General features: G+C 42.8%; 1 protein-coding gene across 8 annotated transcripts in view; it reads left to right on the top strand.

The window, feature by feature from the left end:
- Positions 1-4,966: 4,966 nt before the first annotated feature.
- Positions 4,967-26,670, top strand: part of dst (dystonin) — a 570,552-nt gene continuing 548,848 nt past the window's right edge. For 6 of the 8 annotated variants that reach the window (XM_069886062.1, XM_069886061.1, XM_069886059.1 and 3 more), the window contains exon 1: positions 19,697-19,898. In XM_069886062.1, the coding sequence (XP_069742163.1) occupies positions 19,721-19,898 (178 nt within the window). In that variant the 5' untranslated portion in view covers positions 19,697-19,720. Of the gene's footprint in view, positions 5,163-6,103; positions 6,136-15,237; positions 15,427-19,690; positions 19,899-21,057; positions 21,213-26,670 lie in introns of those variants that run through there. The other 2 variants (XM_069886058.1, XM_069886053.1) reach the window with 2 other exon arrangements.

The following is a 26,670-nucleotide window of genomic DNA, read 5'->3' as shown; positions in this document are numbered from 1 at the left end:
GTAATAAAAGATAAGTTGCAGAAATAAATTTCTTAGTATAACCTCTCCTAATGAGAACCCCAATTCACTACAAGCCGGCAAATACATTCTTGGACCTAATTCTTCCCGCAATTACCCCATCAGTTGAAGATAGCAAAAGAGTGTATTTTGAGTAATTCCTTATTTATTTCTTAACTATTGAAATGACATCAATTCATCTTGTTCACAACAATCTTCTACATTTTTACTATAATTATAAGACCAAATATTTTAAAAAGGGTTATCTTTAGTAAAAGGTATTGGGTCATTTTGAATCAGAGCTGTTTTAGATGATAAACTTCTTTTTGCTTCTATTTCATTATTTATCTTATTCCAAATAGTAATCAAATGTTTCAGCAAAGGTGCCTCCTTCACATCAGTTATTAACTTTGGATCCCATTTACAAATAAATTCCTCTGGTAATTTCTCTCCTATTTTGACCCATGCCGGTTTTCCTGATCCCTCAAATAAAGAAGAAATCTCAAATGAGCTACTTGATAATACTTAAAGTTAGGAAGTTGCAAACCTCCCAATTCATATTTCCACATTAGTTTTTCTAGACATACTAACAGACAAATCTCCGATCCATTCTATTTGGCGAGATCTCCAACTTTGTTTATTTGAGCTATAGAAATGCTGGCTGCAATAATTAGAAGTGGTTTAGAAATTAAGGGGTTCAAGGTTGGTCATTGGGTCTATAAAATTAGTTTAATTGCAGATGATATTTTGATCTATTTGACTGAACCAGAGACTTCGTTGTGTAAATTACATTTAAATTTGGAAGCATATGGCAAGATTTCAGGTTATAAAGTAAATTGGGATAAAAGTGGTTATGCACCTTACACAAGGAGATTATACTCTTTGTCAAAAAGGTACTCAATTTAAATGGTCAAAGGAAGAAATTAAATATTTGTATAGATCAGTGGTTCTCAACCTTTTTCTTTCCACTCAATACCACTTTAAGTTTTGCCTATGCCATAGGTGCTCTGCAATTAGTAAGGGGTTGCATTAAGGTGGAATGTGAGTGGAAAGAAAAAGTTTGAAAACTGCTGTTTTAATTGTACCTAATTGACTCGTTATGTGCACAGTTTCATAACTCCAAAGGAAATGGGCCAATGATCATTTTTCTCAGACAAAATATTTCAGTAACAATTGGGTCTACAGTAGTGATTCTCAACCTTCCCTTCCTACTCACATACCACCTTAAGCAATCCCTTACTAAACACAGAATACTGACGGCATAGGGATTGCTTAAAGTGGTATGTGAGTGGAAAGAGAAAGGTTGAGAACCACTATTATAGATAATTCAAATAATTTATATAAATTAAATTATTTACCATTGCTTAAAAAAATTGAAGATTTTTAAAAATGAGTAACTATTAAGTTAAATATCTTTTCATGGATACAGTGTATTTTTCAAACTTTACCTATGATTACCACAAAAATTCTTGCAAGAATTAAATATAAGAAAATTTCTTTGGAAAGGTAAATGTATTATTCTTAAACATAATAATTAGGGGCCGGTATTGCTGGGGTTAAAATGTGTTTCATGCTCGCCACTTGTCTGTTTATGGCTTTTTGTTTGCTGTCTCCTATCAACATCTTTCCTTCAGTGTCATAAATAATTTTCTCTGTTTGCTTGGGAGATAAGATGTTAATTTTTAGTTCTGCGGGACGGAAGGTAAGAATGTCTTCTGACATTTTCTTTTGATTGTTTAACATTTAACAGTGTATAATAATGTTAACAATGTTTAACTTCGTTTAATAAACTTAAAAAACTCAACTTCATTTCAAATTTGTTTGAATGAGTTATAGACAACAAGATTATTTTAGCATCCAAGCAATTATAATGGAAAGTAATCTCTACAAGGGGTTTTACTGTATTATCTTTTTTCTTTCTCTTCATATGTGTTCTTATATGTTGTGCATTTTATGTGTATGGAAAGCTGCAGCAAGTAAGATTTCCATTCCATCTATAAATTGTACTCATGTGCATGACAATAAACTTCATTCTTCTTTCTCCTCTTAAAACCAACCTCTTGCACCACACACTTGAACCTCAGGATATTTCACAATGTTGCAGATACTTAATAAATATAGGTTGTTACTGATTGACATGAGCTAAAAGATGTTCTTTTCCAATTAACTTGAATACAGAAATTATAGCTGAAAGGAATCACGTCACAGCTTTCTGCCACTGTACTGGAATTTTATGCTAGGATTTCATTGTAATCCCTGACCCTGCTTTGCTGTTTAGTAAAGTTTTTCATGACCACTTTTCTGGCTTATCCCCCATTGCTCTTGATTCCTGTTGTTTCTCAAGAATCAATTGGTAACTCTGACTCTGTGAATGCCGAGGTAGCCAAAATAATCTGTAGATCTTCACTCTTATATCATTAGTTTTTAAAAAAGATAAGCATTCATCAAGTTTCCTGATGTTCTCATGGGAAGCTATTAAAAGATTAGTTCATCTTTCTTACTCAAAATTGGCAATGCTCCTAAACTGGGTGACTGAATCAAATCTGAGCCCTCTAATTCTCCTGCAGAAAATTTCAAGCACATATTTTTAAAGCTATTCATGTCTGTTGGAGTTAGAACAACCACAATGGGTTCCTCAAGGAATGTTTGACTCATCGCCTTTTTGTGGCAGGAAGCACCTCTCCATACTGAGGGCAATGACTTTTTAAGAATTCAATACTTTCACAAGATCTTGAAGCAAAAGGTTAATTAAAAAAAAAAGCCAATAACTATAATTTGACAGAGCTTTAAGTATGAGTTTGGTGGATGGAAACAATTATGTTCCACCAAGATCCAATCGAACAGTGGAATTGACTCAGTGGTCAAAGTGGCCTGCTCCTGTCCTCAGTTCTCTTGTGTGAACATTCTTGGGTGCTTAGCTATGAGTATCCACAATGCATCACTTGGATTTGTTTCATTATTGTAGGGATGGAAGGTTCTATGTCCCACTTTTGCCAGACTGTTGATTCAAAGGTTCAACTGATTTAGCTTTCCCATTCTTGAAATTTATTTCCAGTACTGAGTAACACAAGATGCCTGCACTGAGGAATGTGAATGGGAAGGGAGAAGAAAGGAGGTTGCTAATGGATAAAATGGGGGAAGAAGTGGTGGGAGAAGCTGAATCACTGTCAGTGTGAAGTGCTGATCAGCAAGGTCAGTATAGGTTCTTGGAAAATAACGAACATGAGGTACTACAGCTGATTGACTAAACAGGTGAGACAGGTATTTAAGAGGAAGAAGGAAGCAAACCTTAGATTTAGGAAGCAGAAAACAGGAAGGGCTCATGAGAATGATCATATATATCTGTGTTATCGTTTTTTTTACTGTGTAATAGTCGACCCCTCCCCCCATTATAGGAAAGATGTGGAAGCTATGGAGAGGGTGCAGAGGAGATTTACAAGGATGATGCCTAGATTGGAAAACAAATTTTATGAGGCAATTTAGTAGAGGGTTTACTCTCTAGAGCATAAAAGGATGAGAGGTGACTCAATCCAGGTCCACAAGATTATGAGAGATGTAGATAAGATAGAAAGCCAACACCTATTTTTCCCAGGTTGAGAATAGCAAACACCAAAGGACATCTGTACAAAGTAAAGTTTCGGGGTAATTTTTCTTACACAAGTTATGGGTGCCTGAGATGCCTTGGCAGGGGTGGTGGTGGAGGCTGAAACACTGGGGGAATCTAAGACAGGCAAGTGGATGAAAGAAAAATGGAGGGTTGCGAGGTTTAGTGTTTTATTTGGTCGGAATATATAGATCTGCTCAACATCAAGGGCCGAAGGGCCTGTATGGTGCTATAATGCTCGATGTTCTACTGCATTGATTTGATTGGCTGGTTGAGTCATTTCAGCAATTTCTGTTTCCTCTTGGTGCTTGATGGTCGGCATAGACGTGGGCTGGGGGGGGGGGGGGGGGGGGTTCTCTGCTTTATGACTCCATGACTCATGGCCTGCATCTCTGCAGTCATTCCACGTCTCCAGAATACGACCACCCACCGACAGAACAAACTGACAGTGCCAGAGGTTCCGGTGCCGAGAGCAGGCCTCTTGGTGTTCGTTCTCCCTTCGACCACCCTAACTTCGTCGTCAGCCTGCAGAGGAAAGCTTTCACTCCCCACCTGACCGCAATGTCGACTGGCGCGTTCCGCTGCCAAAACTCTGCTCAGCCCCGGAGACTCTCATTCCCTTTCAAGGGAGCATTTTTGTTGCATGTCTTTTTTGAAAAATGTTAACCAAATGTTCCGCGACGACCCCTTCCTTCCTCGACACTGCGGCAAGAGTCAAATGGACGGTGCAATGCGTCTCGTTCGAATGCATCCTGTCACCGACCCACTCCGGTCCTTGGCCACTGAGGTGTCAGATCCGAGGCTCCTCGCGAACCGGCCTGGGAGAAGGTCACAGCGCGGAACCACGAGGACTCCGCCGCGTCCCTGAGACCTTGCTGCGTTCCGGGACTGATTTCCGATTAAGATGCAGCCCCCAACATCTGTGACGTGCCATCCTAACAAGTAATGGTGTGGTCTGCTCAGCCGCGTGGGCTGCAGACTCCCCCTCACCCTCTCCCCCCGGCTCAGTCTCCGTGAGCCTATATTGAATGGCTGTTTTTTGCCTGAAGGATCTTTTTCAATCGTCGCCCGGACTCCGGGTGCAATGTGCGCGCTGGTGAAGACGGCCTGTTTTGCATCTTGCTGACTCATGGGCACTTTGATGTTGAACCAATTATTCATCCCCGACCTCCCCCTATCCTCGCACCAGTCCCACGATGGTTTACTGCAGTGCGAAAGGGGTTCCCAAAAAAATACCTCTGAGTCCCTGGGAGACATCCTGTAGGTTAAAAAAAATAGTGCGTGATGAGGTCCGGTCACTGAATTACATACGGGATTCCCCTTAAGTCTTCCCATCCATTTCATGTTGCGGCGGGCAGGCACTGCACACAGCCACGTACCATGATAGCGGCGGCGTTCTTGGTTCTCCTGAAGCCTTACAGTGTCCAATGCATCTTGCTGCTGCTCCTGCTTCTCCTGGCTACCATCGCTACCATCTTGTTCTTCTGCTGCTGGCACCGTAAACTCCGCAAGGCTCGCCATCCCATGAAGTCGGTCGGCTCGGGCCGCTCCAGGAGCCGAGGTAAGCTCCGCTCTCCAGCTCGCCTCTTGCCTCCCACGCCGGGGCACCTCCCTGCCGTTCCCACCGCCTGGCCCAATCCTCGATCATTCTCTCTCTCTCTTCCCAAATCCCCTTGACCATTTCTCCTCATCCCCGCCGCCTCTGCCCCATTTCCTCTGTTTCTCCAATCTCTTCCCCCCCTCCCCCGCCACCAGCATCTCTCCCTCCTGCCTTTTCCCTCGCCCCCTCACCCGTTCCAACTGGCCAACTCCCGTCCCCATCCTCTCTTTCCCCATTCCATCCTTTCTCCTCAAAGTTCGGGCACCCCTCCCCTCACTGCCCCCCATTTCTCTCCACCAGCCAGCCCTTCCTCTTTCAACCGTCTCCATCCCACCTTCTCTCCCCTCCCGCCCCCCATTCTCTCTTTCCCTGCTCCATCCCTTCTCCTCAAAGTTCGGGCACCCCTCCCCTCACTGCCCCCCATTTCCCTCCACCAGCCCTTCCTCTTTCAACCGTCTCCATCCCACCTTCTCTTTCCTCCCGCCTCATCTCCTCAGACCCTCGTAAGATATTTTCCATTTAAAGTCAAAATCGGTGCACGGGAAAATAGTCACCCAACTTCTTCAGAATATTGGCGGAAGGCAAATTCTGATTGCAGCAAAACTGACCTCCTTCGTGCGCCCTGCCTTCAGAAGCTCGTCGCCACCGGACGGTGTCAAGTTATTTTTTTCTCTTATAAATTAACTTTTACCGACCCAACCATTAGTTCGTCACATTTATATGAAATTTGCAATAAATATAGATTGCAGACGAGTGCACGGTTGCTAACAAATTGCAGCTCTTCGTCGTAACCCATAATTACATTGGGAAATGCGCAGTTTTATTCAGTCTTTATAATCGGCGTGGTGGCACGGTTCTGTTTCACAAATTTTATTTGTTGCCCGATTTTTTTTGTCTCTCAGATGCAGGGATGAGATCGCACTTCCGTTCTGAGGTACAGCAATCTATGGTCGCCTTCTGAACACAAGGTCGTGCAAACTTACTTCCACTCAGGCAGAACCCCGACTTGAAACGAGAGCCTCCTGATCATGACGGGGCTGCCGAGGTGGGAAGAGGAGAGGGTGGAGACGGGTGCATGGAGCAGCATTTGGATTTGGGAAGCAATACAATGTCAGGCTACTCCAATCAAAATGGGTGGAGAACTTTATTCAATATCAGTAATGTCGAAATTAATCTCAAAAGTAATCGGGAATGTTAATGTATTGGAGGAACTTCCGTCGGGGGTGGGGGGGGGGGGGATTTATTTGGCAGCCTGGTAGAAGTTTCTGGTTATGCGGTGAGTGGAATTTCAGCTCCTCTGGAGCTAGAATGGATTCCTCTGACGCCCTTTAACCAGGAGATAAAAAAAATAATCAGGCAAAAATATGATGGAGACTATCGGTTTTACTGAGATCATGAGTTTATCGTTGTCCACGATGTGCATATGCACTCAAATTCTTCTTGCTGCAGCCCAACAGGCATATCACAAAAACAATTACAGCCACAATTGAATGAAAACATGGTTCGAGTAGCAGTCAGTGCAACGCCTTTTCCGCGCCAGCTTTGGGACCTGGGTTCGAATCCCGCGTTGTCTGTACGTTCTCCTCGTGTCTGTGTGGGTTTTCTCCGGGGGCTCCGGTTTCTTCCCCCCATTCAAAACGTACTGGGAGTGTAGGTTAATGGGATGTAAATTGGGCAGCATGGACTTGAGGGCCGAAAAGGCCTGTTACCATGCTGTTTGTCTAAATTTAAAAAGAGCCAATAAATACAAAATATAAACTGATAACAAATATTCACAGTGCAAAAAGTGACTTTGCAATATTGCAGACGTTCCTTTTGTGGTGTTGGAACAGTCCATGATTAGTATTAAAAAGGGGAGGTTCAAGGGCATGATAGCAGTTGGAAATAAACTATTCTTAAAATAAATGTGCTGGCAATAATCAAAGCACAAAGATGTGGAAGAAATTATATATTACCACATTTCAGGGCTGAATCCTTTCTTCACCCAACTGTCTGTCATCCTTCACCCCTCTCTGGTACACCAATCCACCACTGACCCTAGTCCAACCCCTCCCACTCTGTCCTGATACTGGCTATCTCCCATATGCATTGTCAGTCTTGATGAAGAATTCTACCTCGAGTTCCTCTCATAAGTTGTTTTTGCTTGAGTGAAAGCAAGTTTATTATATCCTTAGCTTCTGCTAAATTCAGTCTGATTATGACTGGATCTGTGAACAGATTCTACTCAATCTACAGCATTGGCATTCTCATTCAAATGAGCCAAGCTTAGTTTTTGTACTGCTGTGTGGTTACTGATTTTTTTTCAGACTTTGCAGATTTAAAAAAATTCTTTATTTTTAAGATATCTTTATTAATGTTTACAACAATACAAAAATTAAACAGTACAATTATATAATGAAATACAAATTACAAGAAAAAATACCAAAACACCATACATTCAAAGCACCTACAAGGTTGGAAAAAAACTAATATGTGGGTATCAAGTGACGACAATCTGGAAACAGACAGCATCAGGTTTGAAGTGTGTAACAACTCTAAATATTAGATTATGATAATGGTCCATAAATGGGCACCATGTCTTGATGAAATTAGCATTTGAATCTTTAATGGCATATCTACTTTTTTTCAAAACTTAAACAAGACGTAATATCATTTAGCCTTTGTGCATGTCTTCCCATTTAATCAAAATTGCACATCTGGCTATTAATGAAGTAAAAGATAAAATTTGGTTTTGAGTTAAAGTCAGTAAAACATCTTCTTGTTTGAAAAATTATCTTTCAAAATATTTTCTAAATGAGGGCAAATCCAAAACATCAAAGAAGCCTCAGCAATTTTACATTTGTCACATAGAGGGTTTATATCAGAGTTAAAACGAGATAAATTAACTTTAGACATATGGATTCTTGGACCACTTTAAATTGCAATAAGCAATGTCGTGCAAAAAGAGAGGTTGTTTTAATCAAATTATAAATGTAATCCCAAACCGCATAAGAATTTAATATTTAATATATATTTTTAATTCTGCAGACAGAAATATTAAATTAGATTTATGGAGAAAAATTAGCAAAGAATTATCAATAGATTCTACATTATTAACAGATTTTTAAAAATATTTATTTGTACTGCTATTTTGTACAAAGCAATGAACATTTTTCATTTTTCATTGCCCAGCGATCACAGTTACATCTGGAAAAGGAATAATACACGCCCCAGCATCTGCTTCCTTTTTTCTTAGCCAGTAACATACAATAGAAAAAGGTTCTAATCTGCTTTTCTGACAGTGATAAATCAAATTCTGACCCAGTTATTCAGAGATAAAATAACAAAGATGCACAAGGGATTGGTCACAAAAGTATACTTGTAATTACATTTAATTTCCAGAAGCCCAATCTCATCACATTATTAACATCAATACCTTTCAACAGATTACTCTGATCCCAGGCACAAACTTCTCGGAATTTTTCAGATTTATCTCAGTAACAACACTGACCTGTATAGTCTTCCTGATCAGGAAGATAAATGTGGTATTTTATATCTGTGGCACAAATTCAAATTATTGCTTGAGGAAAGCAAAATATATTATGCAGGAAGGTCAAAGCATTGACAAGACCACCAGCATCATCAACCTTTTGCCCTCCAATTCATTCTCCACAAGTTCAACGACCATTAAGTCAGATAAGTTGTTCCATTTCTGTGACTCAAACAAGGCTTAGTTTGAAGATGCCAGTGCTGTTCAGAGGGACCTTGGACCTTGGTCTGTTGGAGGTGCCATCCTTTAGCTCAAATGTTAAAATAAAGCCTCATATTTGATATAAAATATTCTTCTTTATTTTCATCCCTCAAAATCTCCATTTTAGGCAGCATCTTGGGATCGAGGAAGATTTGTTTCTATAGGTTCAAAGATCAATGATGACAACACTGTGGGATTTTACCATAGACAGGGCAATAGTTGCTTGTTGGGTTGTTTGGAATTCCACTTTGGTTCCACTTCTGACTCATGGCTCTCGGTGTCATCCAAAATGTTCCTTCTCTAATATTGACTGCAGTGTTTCTGGGAGTCAGTGGGATGCTCCCCTGTTAGAACATAGAACACTACAGCAATGTTGTGCTGATCCATATATTCCTTTTAAAAAATGTACTTAACCCTCCCTAACTTGCAACTCTCTATTTTTCTTTCATCCACGTGCCTGTCTAAGAGTCTCTTAAATGCCCCTAATATTTCAGCCTTCACCACCATCCCCGGCAAGGCATTCCAGGCACCCACAACTCTCTGTATAAAAAGCTTACCCTGATGTCTCCCCTAAACTTCCCACCCTTTGTCAATATGCCCTCTGGTGTTTGCTCTTCCTGCTCTGGGAAACAGATGTTGCTGTCCACCCTATCTATGCCTCTCACAATCTTGTAGACCTCCATCAAGTCTCCTCTCATCCTTCTACACTCCAAAGAGAAAAGCCCCCAGCTCTGCTAACCTTGTCCATTAAAACTTGTCTTCCAATTCTGGTACATCTCCTCTGCACCCTCTCCATAGCTTCCACATCCTTCCTATAATGAGGTGACCAGAACTGAACACAATACTGTGAGTGTGGACTTACCAGAGATTTGTAGCATGGCAACATGATCTCTCTTCTCCTGAATTCAATCCTCTTACTAATGAAACCCAGCATCCCATAGGCTTTCTTAACTATCCTATCAACCTGTGCGGCGACCTTAAGAGATGTATGGATTTGCACCCCAAGGTCCTCTCTGTTAATCGTAAATAACTGACTGTTAATTCTGTACTCAGTCTTCTGGTTTGCCTTTCCTAAATGCATCACCTCACACTTATCCAGATTGAAATCCATGTGACACTTTTCTGCCCAACTCTGCATCCCGTCTATATCCTCTTGTAACCTTTGACAACCTTCAGCTTCATCCACAACTCCTCCAACCTTCGTGACACCTGCAAACTTACTGACCCATCCTTCCGCCTCTTCATTTATAAAAATCACAAAGACCAGAGGTCCCAGAACAGATCCCTGTGTCCTTTCACTAGTCACTGACCTCCCAGCTGAATACTTTCCTTCCCCTTCTCAGAGTTGGCATCAGAAGAGATCTAATTGGGGGGGGCATTATGGTAACCACGGGTGGAGGGCATGTTACTGTTCAAGAACTCACTCAGTGGGGGGGGGGGGGGGGATGGGGAGAGCGGGTTCCGTACCTGCCATGGACCTCCTCCTTCTGCCGTGCCATCACACTTCCCCCTCGCTCCGGCATTTCAGACAAATGCACGTGCTTATAGAGCATGGAGACAAAACCACATGATTCATTTTAGTGACAGCCCCTCTAATGGCATCAACTGGTGCAGTTGCAACCCCTTAATTATGCTAGTGCTGTGGGTGGGTGGGGGGCACAATAATTAATTTAGGAGGGCATGGCCCATGAATGCCCCCTCCCCCATGATGCTGAGCCAACCGCTACTACTCTCTGCTTTCTTCCTACAAGCCAATTTTTTATCCACACAGCCAAGGTTCCACTGATCCTGTGCCTCCTGACTTTCTGGATGAGTCTCACATGGGGGACCTTATCAAATGCCTTGCTAAAATCCATATAGACCACATCTACTGCCCTACCCTCAGCAATTTCTTTTGTTAACTCCTCAAAAAACTCATTTAGGCTCGTGAGGCACAACCTTCCCTTCACAAAGCCATATTGATTATCCTTCAGTAGACTGTATCTCTCCAAATGCTCATAGATCCTACCCAATTGTTTGCACACCACTGACGCAAGTCTCACTGGTCTTTAATTCCCAGGATTCTCCCTATTATCTTTTTAAAACAAAGGGACTACATTTGCCATTCTCCAATCTTCACAGAGCTTTTGAGCACACCGATGAATCACTGTATATCTGGTTTCTCCGTGTGACAGAGCTTGGATTAGGCTGTCAGTTTCAAGAGTCTGGTGTCAGACATGAGAGTGGCATGGCCTGATCTACAGCGTAACTGAATGTAACTGGGGTCTCCATGCATTTTTTGTCTGAGAGAGGATGTTGACATTAGCTTTCTTACCCTTCCAGTGGATTTGGAGGATTTTGGGAGATACCAAAATGCATAGTTTCCAAACTTACTTCATTCCTGGGCAAACAACAAGCAGCTGCAGGACCCAATAGGTAAGGCAGCATCCATGGAGCGACCTGGCTCAGTCTCAATAAAGGATCCCAACCCAAACCGTTGACTGACCAGATTACTCCATGGGTGCTGTCTGACCTGCTGAGTCCCACCAGATCCTTATTGTTTGTTCCAATTTCCAGCATCTGTAGCTTTTATATTTCATTCCTAGTTATAGGAGCCTTCTGTGTGCAAATAGGAAACCATGTGCAAACTGCAATGAACTAACTGTAAACTTTCTTTGGATTTTGTGGAAAGTATTATATAAATGTAAATGTTTTATTTAACCTGACAAGTAGATGAAGAGAGACTTTGAAATAAGTTATGGTGTTTGGTTGCTGTGAATAGATTTGTATAGGAGTTTTATTTTACTTTGAGCTTTTCTTGCATTAACTCTTTCAACAAAAGGACCAGAGGAGGAGCATGAGGAAATAGTTTCATTGGTTGATCTTGGAAAGATGACACTGGGTTGACCAATGGTATCGTAAGCAAATCATGACACAGGACAGCAGGAGGGAATTCAGTTTATTTTGCAGGCCACAATCAGGGAAGCAAATCTGCCAGAGATTCCTTGAGCAATTAATCTTTAATCGGAACAAAGCACAAAACAGAAACGTTAGAATCCACATTGTAGTTTGAGTATATTTATCTCTTAATCCTTAACCTGTGGTACCTGAGGAGATGTGATGATCCTGAATGTTTCAGAGTCATTCAGGCATAGCTAGGTCGTTGAAAGGGAGGCAGAAAACCTGAACGATCCTCCTCACGGCCTCACCCTGTAAATGGCCAACACTGGTACCCCAAGATGGGTGGCAGATTTGCCCTAGCAGTTAGCATAATGCCTTTACAGTGCCAGAGATCTGGAGCAGAGTATCTTGGAAAAATGACACTGGGTTGACCAATAGTATGTAAGCAAATCATGACACAGGACAGCAGGAGGGAATTCAGTTTATTTTGCAGGCCACAAACAATCAGGGAAGCAAATCTGTCAGAGATTCCTTCAGCAATTAATCTTTAATTGGAACAAAGCACAAAACAGAAATGTTAGAATCCACATTGTAGTTTGAGTATATTTATCTCTTAATCCTTAACCTACGGTACCTGAGGAGATGTGATGATCCTGAATGTTTCAGAGTCATTCAGGCATAGCTAGGTCTTTGAAAGGGAGGCAGAAAACCTGAACAATCCTCCTCACGGCCTCACCCTACAAATGGCCAACACTGGTACCCCTGGTACTCGAAGATGGGTGGCAGATTTGCCTTAGCAGTATGCCTTTACAGTGCCAGAGATCTGAAGCAGAGTGCGAATTCTGCGGTGTCTGTAATGAGTTCTCACCGTGCCTGCGTGGGTTTTCCCCGGGGGCTATGGTTTCCTCCCATTGTTCAAAACGTACTGGGGGTTGTAGGTTAATGGGGTGTAAATTGGGTGGCATGGACTCGAGGGCCAAAATGGCCTGTTACAGAGCTATATGTCTAAATCAAAAAAATTAAAGATGTGGAACCTCTCTGGCTCCTGCACGGACTCTTCCAGCATCTCCCTACACCCCCTGGTGGCCACGGTTAGAAGCATCATTCTGTTTTCCAAGCCAATATTTAGCTGAACCTACCTGGAATGAAATGCTGAAAGATGAGTTGTGAGGTCCACAGATGCAGAGAAGGTATATGAAGTGGTTTTAAACTATTTTGTTTGTCATAGGTCTTTGCCATCAAGCTTCTGGAAAATGTTATTTCTGGAAATTACCAGGAGCTTAGTCAGTCAGACACATTTGAGCAGGGAAGGGAGATAGAAAGGCTGAGGGTTGCAATGACAGAGATTTGGGCCCAGACAACCGAAGCGAGAGCTGATCATAGTGGAACAATGAAAATCAAAAGCCAGAAAAGAACCCAGAGCTGGGATGGGGTGATGCCATGGGGAATTTTACAGAGGCATTGCCCAACCAAGAAACCACAAAGAGGAGGAGGTGGGACCCTGACAACACGTCATCTTGGTTGACCACAAAAACCACCATAAACACAATTTTCTGGTTAAAGAAAATTAACTTATTTTTTGAAAATTAAAATATATTCAAACTTTACATTTTGAGAGTATCCAATAAATCAGTTTGATATTAAAAATTAAAATCAAAACCTATTTAACTGCACATTAGTGTAAAACAGCCAAAGTCAGCAAAAATGTGCATGAGTGGGAAGGGTTAAGGTTAGCTTTGATCAGACCATGGACTGAAGTCCCAAAACATGACCTGAGCAGAGAAGCGGTTTCTATGCCTAATTCATAGAGTGCTGTATTGTCGATACAACTCTTCATTGTACTGTAAAGGGTTAGCATCCTTCCCTGTGTGGGATGGCCAAGAAATGAGCTTCAATTGATATGACATTTTATTACTTATGCACATAAGTGCAAGGGTCAAAAGTACTGAGATTCATGTTGCAGCCAGACAGGTACATAAGAGACACCAGCAACAATAATATAATTTAAAGTACCACAATGCAACATGAAACAGAAAAAAAAGATAATAAATATAAAAGTATAGATAAATAAATGTAAATAAATATACAATTGACTGCAGTGGACATGGTCATAATCTTAGTCACACCACATTTTCCAACACCAACCCTGTGTTATTGAACTCACTCTCTTACTGAATTGTTTACTTTTGTTTTCTTGTTGGGCAATTAGAATATATGGTTTCACCCTAAGTGTTTAAAACAATTATTTAGCATCACAATATATTTTCCGATGTATGATAAGCTGTGCAATTATTGTCCTGTAAACATGTTGCATGGAGACAAAATAGGACTTCCCATCAATCATGAGGACATCGAATATAGAACATTGCCCCACAGTACAGGCCCTTCAGCCCACAATGTTGTGCCGCCGTATGTATTCCTACCAAAAAGAAAACCTTTCCAACCTCATAACCCTTGATTTTTCTATCATCTGTGTGCCTATCTCTTAAATGCCCCTAATGTTTCAGCCTCCACCACCACCAAGGCACTCCAGGAACCCACAACTCTGTGTTAAAAAACCTCTCCCTGACACCTCCCCAAAACTTTCCTCCCTTCACTTAATACAGATGTACTCTGGTACATTCCTGCCCTGCCCTGGAAACAAGGTGCTGGCTGTCTATCTTTGCTTCTTAGAATCTTGTAGACCTCTATTAACCTCTAACCCTTTTTTGCACCAGAGAGAAAAGTCCCAGCTCTGCTAACCTTGCCTCATAAGATGTATTTTCCAATCCTGGCAAATCTCTTTGGCACCTTTTCCATAGCTTCCACATCCTTCCTATAATGAGGTGACCAGATGTGAACACAATATTCTAAGTGTGGTCTCACCACATGCAGCATGACCTGTCAACTCCTGAACTCAATCCTCCAACTTATGAGGCTCAGCATCCTATAGGCCTTCTTATCCATCATATCTATCTGTGTAACAACCTTAAGAGATGTATGGATTTGGACCCCAAGGTCCCTGTTCTTCTACACTGTTCTCAATTACTCTTGCTAGTTCCTGCCTCATCCCATCATAATGAGCTCTTCCCCAATTAAACACTTTCCCATTATGTTACTTTTGCTCCCTGAGCGAAAGCTCAAGGAGTTATGGTCACTATCACCGAAATGCTCCCCCATCGAGAGGACTGTCATATGACCAGGTTCTTTACCCAGTACTAGATCCAGTGTGGCCTCTCCTCTAGTCAGCTGGTCCACATACAATGTCAGGAATCCTTCTTGGACACACTTAACAAGTTCTGCCCCATCTATCCCTTTTGCAGTCAGGAGGTGCTAGTCAATATTTTGGAATATTATTGCAATTGCTGGGGATGCTTTTGGTGGGGAGCAGGTGGTGAGTCAATCATTTACAAAGAAAACTACATTCATGTTGTTGCATCTCACTAGGGGTTCCGACACAGTCCGCGACATGGTAGGAGGAGCAGTAGGATGCGAGTGTCCGATGACTCCAAGCCTCTGGTGGAGATACCCGAGAGTGACCAGGAACATCTTGTGAGAAGAAGGAAGATTAAGAGGAGCAGCCGGGTGCAGGCGGAGTTTTATCACTCCGTGCAGGGAACTCCGACACGAAGAGCCGTGAGTATCAGATCAGGGGGATAACCGATGCACCCACATCCATGCACATTTGCAGGCGCTGGAATCGTAGTCCAGGACTGATACAGGGAGAGATTTGATTAGTGGTGTTTTTATCAAATGATGACTTGGTAATTCAGACACAGATATACTGTGCCCCCCCACCCTCAAATATTTCTTGGAATAACTACCCTGCGTTCAATGAGATCTCAAGGTACCATCTACATTTGTCTGGTCATTGATACTGTATTAGATGCTATCATTTCCCCATTAATTGCAATGTGGTCACCTTATAAATTATTTGTAGCAACCATTTTAATAATTTAAAGCTTTCAGCGAATCCCTGTGGAAAAAATAATCATGCAACATTACTGTAATTACAATAAATTGAACAGTGGGTATATGAAGGGCTGTCGAGAAAGTTGAGAGGGAATGGGAGAAATTGGATTGCACTTCCAAAGAGCAGCTGCGATCAGACAACCAGTGTTCTTTGATGTTTGATTCTTTCATACATCAAAATAAGATCACTGAACCACTTATGTATTTACATTTGTAACAAAATCTCGAATACAGTGAGAAGGGTTCTTCCGCGAACAGACAAATAGGTTATCTCTGACATTCATTGAGCTGTGTAAAAGAGCACAATTTAGACTTCCAATAAAAGGGAAGATCTATCAGCATCAAGGAAGGGGAGCATGAAAGCAGTATAATGGGGTTTATTCAAGGGCCTGATATCTGTGAGGAAGAGTCTGTTTTGAAGTCTGTCGGCACGTGCTTTCACGCTCTTAGCCTTCTCCCAGATCGGAGGAGGGAGAATATAATGCATTTGGGGTGTGATGGGTCAGTACATCTAAAGGCCATTTCATGTCAGGCCTCTGCCTGGAGGCCGACAACAAGAGCGGATTGAAAACTTAAAACTTACCTTTCAGACAGCAGCCCTAAAAGGCTGCTCCAGCGTTGCATTCATATCCTGAGGTGCCTCATAGCGCCCTCCAAAGCCGATGGAGGTGGGGCAACTGATGCCATAGCATCACCCATCATAAATATGCAGCAGAGCAGTGGCTGTCTTCCCTACCCATAATTTCCCACGCAGCTAGAACCGCTCTGTTTCCCAGAACACTTCCAGCTGTGTAGCGGATTATAGGTAGGGAAGACAGCCACTGCTCTGCCACATTTTGAGCTGCAGAGAGTGGCCCTTGTGGTGATATGTAATTACACCACTAGGTCACCAGGGGTCATCCCAGTGACCTTGTATTTAAACAGGTTTGTCTTGTCATAAGATGAACCTGGAAGGCTAGACTGTAGTTCTGGACTGCTTTATATACAAGGTCACTGGGATGACCTCTGGTGACCTAGTGGTGTAATTACATATCACCACATCACCAGGAGTCGTCCCGGTGACCTTGTATATAAAGCAGTCCAGAGCTACAGTCTAGCCTTCCAGGTTCGTCTTGCAGAGAGACAAGACCTCTTAGTGTATATATTAGTTTATTAAAGCTGTCTTATACTCGCACTGTTGGTGTGGCTATTGTCAGTACAATTTAATAAACTAATATGTACACTAAGAGGTCTTGTCTCTTTGCAAGATGAACCTGGAAGGATAGACTGTAGCTCTGGACTGCTTTATATACAAGGTCACCGGGATGACCCTGGTGACCTGGTGGTGTAATTACATATCACCACAGCCCTGAAGGCCGAAGCTACCACCCGTCCTCCCTTGAGGGGGGTCATGGAGGGAGAGGGGTGAGTGGGTAGATGGGTCACGTGCTGACGGCGTCATCAGCCCGTCCCTAACTAGCCCCTTGCAGCAGCTGTACATTGAGTTCAGGTGGTGGAGATTATCCTTCCCCAGAAGGGTTGGAATCGGTGCCTCGGAGCCGACCAGGCGCATTCAGAGAGGTAGGTCTTTAGGCGTAAGGGTGAAGACCTGCTCCTTTACAGATAGATGGTTGAAAATGCCTTATATCTCCTGCTACCTTTCCCAGGAGATGTACCATGGAGGGGATGGAGGTTTGCTTGATGTTCTGAGTAGTATTTACTACCTTGGTGATTAGAATCGCCAGGTATTACCCTGGAATGGGCAGAAAAAAAACAGAATTATGATTTTTACACAGAAATAAAGGAAAATTCTGTTAAAAATATGTATACTTACCTCCGGAGTGGTCGTTTACACAACACAACCGCCTTCCTGTGTTGCAGAGTTTGTCGGAATGCCCACGGTCAATCCGCTCCGTAAAAAAATGTGTAGGGGTCCTGGTGGAAAAATTACGGGATGGAACTTAGCAAAACCATTTTTACACTGCCAGCGGAGCAGAACGTTTGCAGAAATGTTCTGCTTCTCAGCGGCTGTGTAATCAGTGAGGAAGAGGACTTTAGTGGAAGGTACACAATCGCACAGAGCAATTGATTCTTCTCAAGAAAACGTGAACGAAAACCTTTGAGTAACAGAAAGAGTGTCAAAACAGATTTGACCATTGAAAGTGAAACCACTTTGAAGTCCTCTGTTGTGTGACAAATTAATCCAGCCGCACGTTTACTTGAAATCATTTCCACTTGAAGTTATTTTAATAATAGATTATAATTCATGGCGCAGATTTAAACGCTGTCATTTCCCATGGTCAAGATAATGGAGTTTCTGGCGTTAATGCAATATTTTACTGTGAAATAGAACAATGTGGGGATTCTAGGTCAGAATATTTGAAGAATTATTCCATAAAGTGCAGGAGGGGAAGGGGGCTCAGCTTCTGACGGCCCCTCCAGTCACCAAGGTAATTGACGCCTGACCTCCCACTTCAGCTCCTTATTTCCAATCCCCTCGTTTCAGGCGGAGATGGAAGGAGAAGCTACAAAAGCACGCGAGTGTGGGAGACACTATCCAGAGGCAGGAACCGTGAGCAAACAATGAGTTCCCGGAGGAAGTCAGCAGATCAGATCACATGCATGGGTAGAAATGGTCAGTCAACGTTGGGGGTCGGGAGTTTTGATCGAGACGATGACTGACCATCTCTATCCATGCGTGTTGTCTGATCTGGCGAGTTCATTGTTTGCTCAGGTTTGGCACCTGTGGTCTGTTTCTCTTTCCCCACACACATCCGATATTGGCGACTGGACGGTTGATCAGACTAAAGGTTGACTGTTTTTTTTTTGGGGGGGGGGGGTGGAAGCAAATATCACACGTGAAGAAGAAGCCATTTGGCCCATCGAGCTGTTACTGCATCAGCTGTTTGAAACAAATCCTGTCGTCCCGCTGTCTTTACACATGCTTCGGGGCAGGGAGTCGATTGAGCGCAGTTCTTATTTTCGATTTCCACCTCCACCCCTTGTGCATTGTTTGACTTCAGTGCTGCAGGCAGGCACACAGTCTGGGTTGCAGTCATTGACTGTGTCACAGCGTCGCCTTCATTGCAGAGCCTGACGTCCAGCTGCAAGCCAATCCACAGGAACCTCGAGCTGTGGCTGGGCGGGGAGCTGAGGTCGTCGGCACAAGTTGGTAAATTGGTGAACCGGAGGAATTGAGAAAGATTTGCACAATATTTCAATCCTTGGTAACAATAACGCTCTAAATAAACACACAAAAAAAAAACTTTTAGTTGATTCAGGGAAGAGAAAAGAATCCTTGAACAAACTGGTGAGTCGCCGAATGATGCTCGGTTCCCAGCGCTTCTGCAACCGGAATTGCTGGCTCCAATTGATGTCGTTGAGGTGCAGTGACTAATTTGAAAAAAATCACGCACCTCCTCAGGGGTTGTATACCCCGGGGAGAGACCGCAAGCTGGTCGCGGCGCTCCGCGAAACATCTGCCTGGGCGTGGTATTCCTTCCCCACTCCCTGCCTTTTTTCATCAGAGCCATCTAATTGTAGACAGAAAAAAAAACCCCCAAATATCTGCAAGCAAAGGACTGTCTGTGGTCGAATTATTTCCTGTGCACCATGGTAAGTCCACCTGAGCCCTGATGGGGGAGACAAATAGATTTTTATTGCAAGTAAAATTCACACCATTCCTCCTCTGTTCATGATTTTCATGAATCTGTCGATGAAAGCGGTTATCATGTATTTTGAAATCACGTCGTATTAAAAGTGAAAGTCTGTAGTAGACGTGGGAGGTGAGGGGTTCATCCCGGACCTTTGTTTGTGTTCACACCCCATCGGACTCTGCGTTTCTCAGCCAATGGATGTATGTGTTTCATTGTCTTTTTGATCTTTTGTCTGTTCCCTTCTCCATCCCACCCCCTCTCCTCTGCGTCCATCTGTCTCTCTCTCTGTGCAGAGTATCGGGAGCAGCTCTCGTCCCTGTTCCATGTCTTCTGCCGATTATTCAGACGATGAGGATGATTTTAGTCAAAGATCAGGGACGGTCTCGCCAGCTCCCGGGGACACTCTGCCGTGGAACTTGCCGAAGCATGAGAGATCCAAGAGAAAGATTCAAGGAGGGTCGGTGCTGGACCCGGCAGAGAGAGCCGTTCTGAGGATAGCCGGTAAGAGCTTCGCCACAATATTTTTTTTGGGGGGGGGGGGGAGGGGTGGAATCTGGACTGCGCTGCAAGGACATTTATTATAATTATACATTCGAGATTTATTCTGGATATCTGGATGGCTTCATTTTAATTTTCCTTTTGGTTCGAAGCCATGATTTGTTCCATTGAACTGGAAAGATGCATTAGTTCAGAGAGCTTGCTTTGTGTTTGAGTTCAATATCTTCCCATTGTGAACACATTGATTTGGTTGAAATTTGGTCCTCGGCAGATTTGGGACGATGGTCACGAGTTCATTGTCGTCTTCAGTGAGACTTGCATAACACATGAGATCTATTTACCAGTGTCATATTATTTAAATATAATACAATGGGATGCAATTTACTGCATATTCCTTGATACCAATCGATGCCAAAACAGGTCGAGCCATAACCAGTCATAATGTGCAATATATTATAAATTGAAGACCGGATCGGGTTTGATGGCGTTTCGAATGACCTCCTCCCACGTACAAATTACACCCTTCTCTCCCCGAGTAACCCGGGCGGGCAAACTGAGGTGAACGAAGGTGTGTGCCCACGGGCTGGTTACAAACCTGCACTCGTCCGGTTTCTATCCCGAAGGTTATTTAAAAAAAATCAATACTGGAGAAATGTTTAAAAATTCATTCACTTAATTTCCATGTCAATGTTTCAGAGGAGGGAGGGAGGGAGGTGGGTTGGGGGGAATAATCGAATATGACCACGTATAGGTGGAGGAGAGGTGACTCGTCGCTCTCCTTTCATCGTGAAAGCCTGCGGTCTATACTGCGGGGAGAGATTCAACACCATGTTGGAGATTTCTTCATTGCGATGTACACACAGAAAACTGCACTTCTAATATTTCCAGTGAATGCCTTGGTTACGTTTCGTGTAGTTCAGCGTGGGTGGGAGAGACCCAAGGGTCGGAAGGGACAGGCGGCGGCTCTGAAGCTTCAGTTGCCAAGCGGCGATCGCAACCCGACCGGTGGGAGCCGAAGCTCACGGCCCTTTGGGAAGGAGGAGACCTCGCCGAAGGACGAGGGCAGGGCCGGCTCTCGCTATTGGTGCGGCCGGCAAGTGGGCGGACCCGGCTCCCGGCGCTGTCTGCGAAGCGAAGCAGCCGGAGCTTCTCCCCGAGTTTCAGCTGGAGAGAAGGGGACCTGCACCCCGGCTGTGCTCTGCCGTCCTCCAGCCCCCATGGCCGGCCACGTCCCGAGGTTCATCCCCGCGGCCGACTATTACGCCGATGAACTGGAGTATTTGCAGGCTTACGAGGACGTGTTAGAGCGGTACAAAGGTAAATCCGCTTTCACTGGCTTAAGCTAACGGTTTAGTCTGCCCGCTGTTCCCCCCTTCCCCTTTTGGCCCACCAGATGAGGCATTTTGTCAACACCAACACTATCTCTTGGACCGAGAATTTTTATGTTGATGTTGCATAAATATAAAAGCGAAGACTGAGATTTGTTTTCAATTATCTTGCTTTCTGATGCTTGTCTGGATTTTTATTCGATATTTTCCATACTGTAAGAGTCTATAAATAATGTCAAACATCATTTCGTGCCGAGCGCCAGTTTGATCAGACCACTCCCCACCCTTCCTCGATCCGCCGGATCAGGTTATTTAGAGAGGTCCTGCCCTTGTTACTTGGCCCCTGGGGTGTCACACTTGAGGCTCTTGCTGACAGCCAGCAGTCAGCCTGCCTCAACTGCCCGAGCTGTGTGGCAGGAACCAGGGAGGCTGTGGGAAGAAAGCCGAACGTTGGTGAAGTGATATTTCTGCTTAGTCATTGGACTAATTTTGAAGTAAACTGGGGACAAAGTGAGTCGACATCTTTTGTTTGCCACTGCAAAATAAATCTGACCAGCAGTTTATGAACAAACGGGGATGCTCTTTGCTTATCAGGGCGCTGAACTGTAGAGAAGGGAACAGTTGAGGCAGTGCTCATGTGATGACAGATTTGATGGAGGGATATAGAACAGGGCGATAAACAGTATGGGAGGGTGTGCCTTTGCCAAGTCTTTGAAGATCCAGTTAGTCCCATTCCTCTTTGAGGGATGCCTTCCCTGAAGAAGTTCTCCTGTTTTTGAAGGGAGTTCTGTGAGAGTGTCTCTCGCTGCTCCCCCTCTGTTATTCAGCACTGACAGTCTCAGTCCTCTGCTTTTCACCCTCTGGATGGGTTTCTCATCGTTAAGTATTTACCCAATTCACATTTAGTAGTTACTGTTCAGTCTATTCCAATGATATTTCCAAAGAGGATGTTTTGGATCATATTCTCATAACTCCTCTGTCTCTCAATGGATCCTTTGATGAAGTATGTATATATTTTTAAATTTCTGTATCTGAAATTTTCAAATTTCTCTGACAGTTGCCTAAAGCTGAATTCTGCATTTCCATTAGTAATAGAATCTTGTTGATTGAGAATGTTGAACTGCTGGCATTAATGGACAAAGAGCTATTGATTTACATTGAGGGCGTTATGCATAATCTGTGATGTGGAGCAGAAGGGGCACAAATCATTTCTCTCTTCACCGCACACAATTTATGAGGTTCTTGTTATTGCATAGAAATGACTATCTTGTGCTCGGTATGGAACTTCTGATATTGACTCTATCTTCAATGAATCTTCACAAGCTTTGCCTTGACTTTGAGGTCTTGGAGGGCATGGATCACACTCTATCCATGATCATGTAGAAAGTTGGAGAATGAGATTGGTGGGGGTGGTGGTGGGTTAGGGTTAGTCATCTTCATTTTCCTCAATTCCTGACCACTGCAATGATCACCAGTCACCTCAGAGTTTAGGTGGTTTTCTTTGCCAAAATTGGCAGTTTTTTTTGACACACTCCTTACAAGCTGCACTGTGTAGGAACAAGGGTGAGCATTTTAGCCCTGTAAACTTGTGACTCTTCAGTGAAATTGCAACTATGTGTTAGCTTTCTGTGCATTCCACCCCACCAAATCTTTGTGCCAAGCTCCTCAATGTTTTTGATGACGCAAACCTGTCAAACTTCGGATTTAAAGTGAACGATTGTCCTGGCATCTATTGACATCTGCAGATAGGGAATTTTCAAACGACCTTTGTGTGTGTGTGTTTTTGACCCATCCTGAAAGGCCTGGCTCTTAATTTTCAGATGTCATCTCGTCCTTGTTCTCTCAACCATTGAAATTGCTTTTTCTCCACCTACATTCATTTCAATTAGATTTTTTTTTAATTAAAAAAAAAACCTGAACAAATCAATCCTTAGTTGCCTGAATTCTCAGGAATACATCAGTTTGTATGGACACTTGGGAGTCCAAGTACCATTCTGACAAATCCTTGCAGTATTTTCAAGGCCTCCTCAGTTGTGGCAGCACACTTGTTAACCATTAACTTGTTCAGTACAGTGTCATTCTGAATTGTATTGAAACTGTCATCTTTTATTCTTTGACCAAGTCTTAGTCACCTGTCTCAATACCTCCTTCAGCAGTTCAGTGTGACATTTTTCCCTGGTTTCTCAAGGCACTCCACAGGAAGGTTGTTTCATGAGGTTAAAGATGAAACTTAGAAGGATAGCATAACAAAGTATCAGGATCTCGATTATTGCTCAGAAATGGACGTGTTCACTATTTTAATCCAAGTTTTAAACAGGATTAAGATGTAAATGAACAAAATTAGATTTCATATCAGCTGTTGCACAGTGTAACTAACAGAGTCAGCTGTGGAAATGGCAGTTGCTGTGTTCTCAATGGGGTAAAAATTTTATGATGCATTCAATGTGGAATCTTGGCTTTTTGTTCTGATTTGCTTGTATCACAATAATAAACTCTGCCTTTAGCATGTCTTCTCCTGAAGGCTTCTACAAAATAGCTTCCCTCTTCACATTCAGTATAACTGCACCTTTTGATTGTAGAATTTGATTCGTATGCTACCAACTCTTGCCTTGCAGTTTTTAAAAAAGGAAACTCCTTGGACAATTTAGATCAAAGGATAAGAAGATTATTACCCTGATTTTATTTTGTTGTGTTGCTTCTGCTTGAACTGACACATCACTGACTTGCTAATGTTAGTTCATGCAGCCTTGCTCTGAAGCAAAGAGCCTGCCCTTTATTGACAATTTTTTTTGAGGTTCATGATGTTTGAGTAATTTGTTCCATGCAGCATTTTTCACTGTTAAAATGTCATTATAATTTCAAAAGCAACTTGTGTTTTTAAATGTATGAAGTCATTGAGTTTTATAGCACTCATTTATCCGCTGAGCATGTCCATGCTGACCTATTTGTCTACTTGTGCAAATTCTTTTTGCCTACATTTGGCCCTCCTCTCTCTTTTCTTGATCCATATTACCTGCTTAAATAACTTTGAAACATTGCAATTATACCCTCCTGTCCCACTCTGTCTATCAGCTCTTTACGAATATCCACCACCCTCTGTGTGAAGAAGGTGCCCTCAGATTCCTTCTGAATCTTTTCCCTCTCACCTTAAACCTCGGCCCTCTAGTTTTAGACTCCCCTACCCTGGGGAAAATGATTGTGGCTATTTACCTTACCCATGATCTTACCCACCTCACTGACAAAAGGCAAAGGAAGAAAAACCCAACACCCAACCCCAACCAACCAATTTTCCCCTGCAACCGTGTCTGCCTGTCCCGCATCGGACTTGTCAGCCACAAACGAGCCTGCAACTGACGTGGACATTTACCCCCTCCATAAATCTTCGTCCGCGAAGCCAAGCCAAAGAAGAAGAGAAGATCTTGTTTACCTCTATAAGTTCATCCCTAATCCTCCTGCACTCCAGGGAGAAAAGTCCCAGTCTATCCTTGTAACTCAAGCAACATATTTGTTAATATTTTCAGCATTCTTTCCAGCAACATGACATCCTTCTTATAATTAGAATTGCACCCAATCCTTCAAGTGTGGTCTTACTAACATCTTGTACACTTGTGATATAACACATCTATCCTGAGTTCATTGCTCCCACCAATGAGGAGAAAGTTTGTCAAAAGCCTACCTTGTCTACTTGTGACACCACTTTCCTAGGTGTCTCTGTTCGACAACACTTTCCAGGACCCTATTATTTCTGTGCCAGTCCTGCCCAGGTTTGACCTACAAAATGCAACACCTCACACTTATCTGAACCAAAGTCCATTTGTCTTTCCTTTGTTTACTATATTGACAGTGTTCAGGGTATTCTGTTCGAAAAGTGACATTCTACAATTTTCTAATTTCTATTTTTATTATACAGTCTAATGCATTGAGAATGTGATCTGTTTTAAAAAAAAAATCGTAAAGTAGGTGGTGTAAATTATCTCTATCAAGAAAAGGTTTTCATTGATCTTGACTACAAAAGACCTGAAGGATGTAAAAATCTTTTTCATGCACCCAAAAGTAATCTTCATGTACAAAATGATTTTTTTTTTGTGACATTTCCATGGTTTTTCATCTGGTGTATTTGATGGACTGGTTTCTCCTGCCATCATCCCAACAAGGAGCTGAGACAAAGGACTTGAAATTTTCAGGTTTTCCTTGTTGCACTGTGAGAGCAAATGATAATACAAATTTTGCACGGCTGACATTTATCATCAGCTTGGTTTTATTTTTAAATCCAGCAGGAGAGATTAATAGGGTGAAACACAAAAGTCTGTAATGCTGTGATTGTAGTAAAAATACCAAAATGCAGGAGAAACCCAGCAAGATCCTCAGGAGGAAAAGATATGTTACCAAGTTATGGGCCTGAGCCCTTCTTCAAGGTCTGAGGAAAATGTAGGGAGGCGCCTGAATAAAAAGGCTGGGCGAGAAGGGAAGAAAGGGCAAGGGGCGGAGCGCAGACTGACAGGCCAAAGGTGAGAGTTGATTCGGGGAAGGGGGTTGCTCTTTGAATGCAGAGCTGGAGGATAGGAGACAGGGAGATAAGCGAATGGGAGAGTGAGGATGGGGGGGGAAATAACACCATTTGGAGAAATCGAGTAGTTAATTTTTCAATTATTTGTGCTTTTAGTTGTTTAAAACCAAAATAAATTCAAGCCTTATTGATACATGAACAATAATAATGTGATGTCATGGTTTCATTGTGAGGCGATACTTGCCTCATTGTTTACATCCTTCTGTGGAAGACTCATTGAGAAATTGGCTCTTTGATGCATAAATTATTGGTGATTTGGAATGTCTAGCAGTGCCATTCCTCCTGCTGAAAGAACGACCCTTTGCCAAGTTCTTCCAGCTGTTTGCCTGACCTCTTCACATTCAGAAATTTGGAGTGAGTGCTAGTTTGCTGCCAATGTCAGGCCGTTGATGCAGTAGAATGCAGCCGCCCACCATTCCCATCCCCCCGCCAACAATCCACCTTTGCAAATTTTATATTTTGTTTTAGTGTAGCCTCCTGGTTCACTCTGCTGAAGGACATGTGATGTGTCTAGAATGGTAGCCCTTTTTACACAGGGGTGAGGTGCTCTGCCATGGCTTTGTTGGAATGTTTGGGCTGTGATGACTTTCATTGGACTTGAGCCCACATATTTCTATTAGGATTAAGTTTCAGTTATTGCCACTCCATGCTGCAGACATGTTAAATCTTTTTAAAGGCTTGTTTGTTGCACCCTGACTTGCTCATCTAGTGCTGAAGCTCTCCATGACTTGGATACTTTTTTTTAATCAACCATTTCTACATGAACCAGTTCAACCTCTCACCCAGAGTAAATCTGACATCATCCAAAACTCTTCTGCCTGTCTCTTAATGTGGGTTCACTGACCAACACCACATTTTAAAAAATGTTCATCTTCAATGT

This window comes from Narcine bancroftii, chromosome 6 (assembly GCF_036971445.1).
Source record: "Narcine bancroftii isolate sNarBan1 chromosome 6, sNarBan1.hap1, whole genome shotgun sequence".
Taxonomy (NCBI): domain Eukaryota; kingdom Metazoa; phylum Chordata; class Chondrichthyes; order Torpediniformes; family Narcinidae; genus Narcine; species Narcine bancroftii.
Note: the sequence above shows the minus strand (reverse complement) of the source record. Positions and strands in the feature narration are given on the sequence as shown.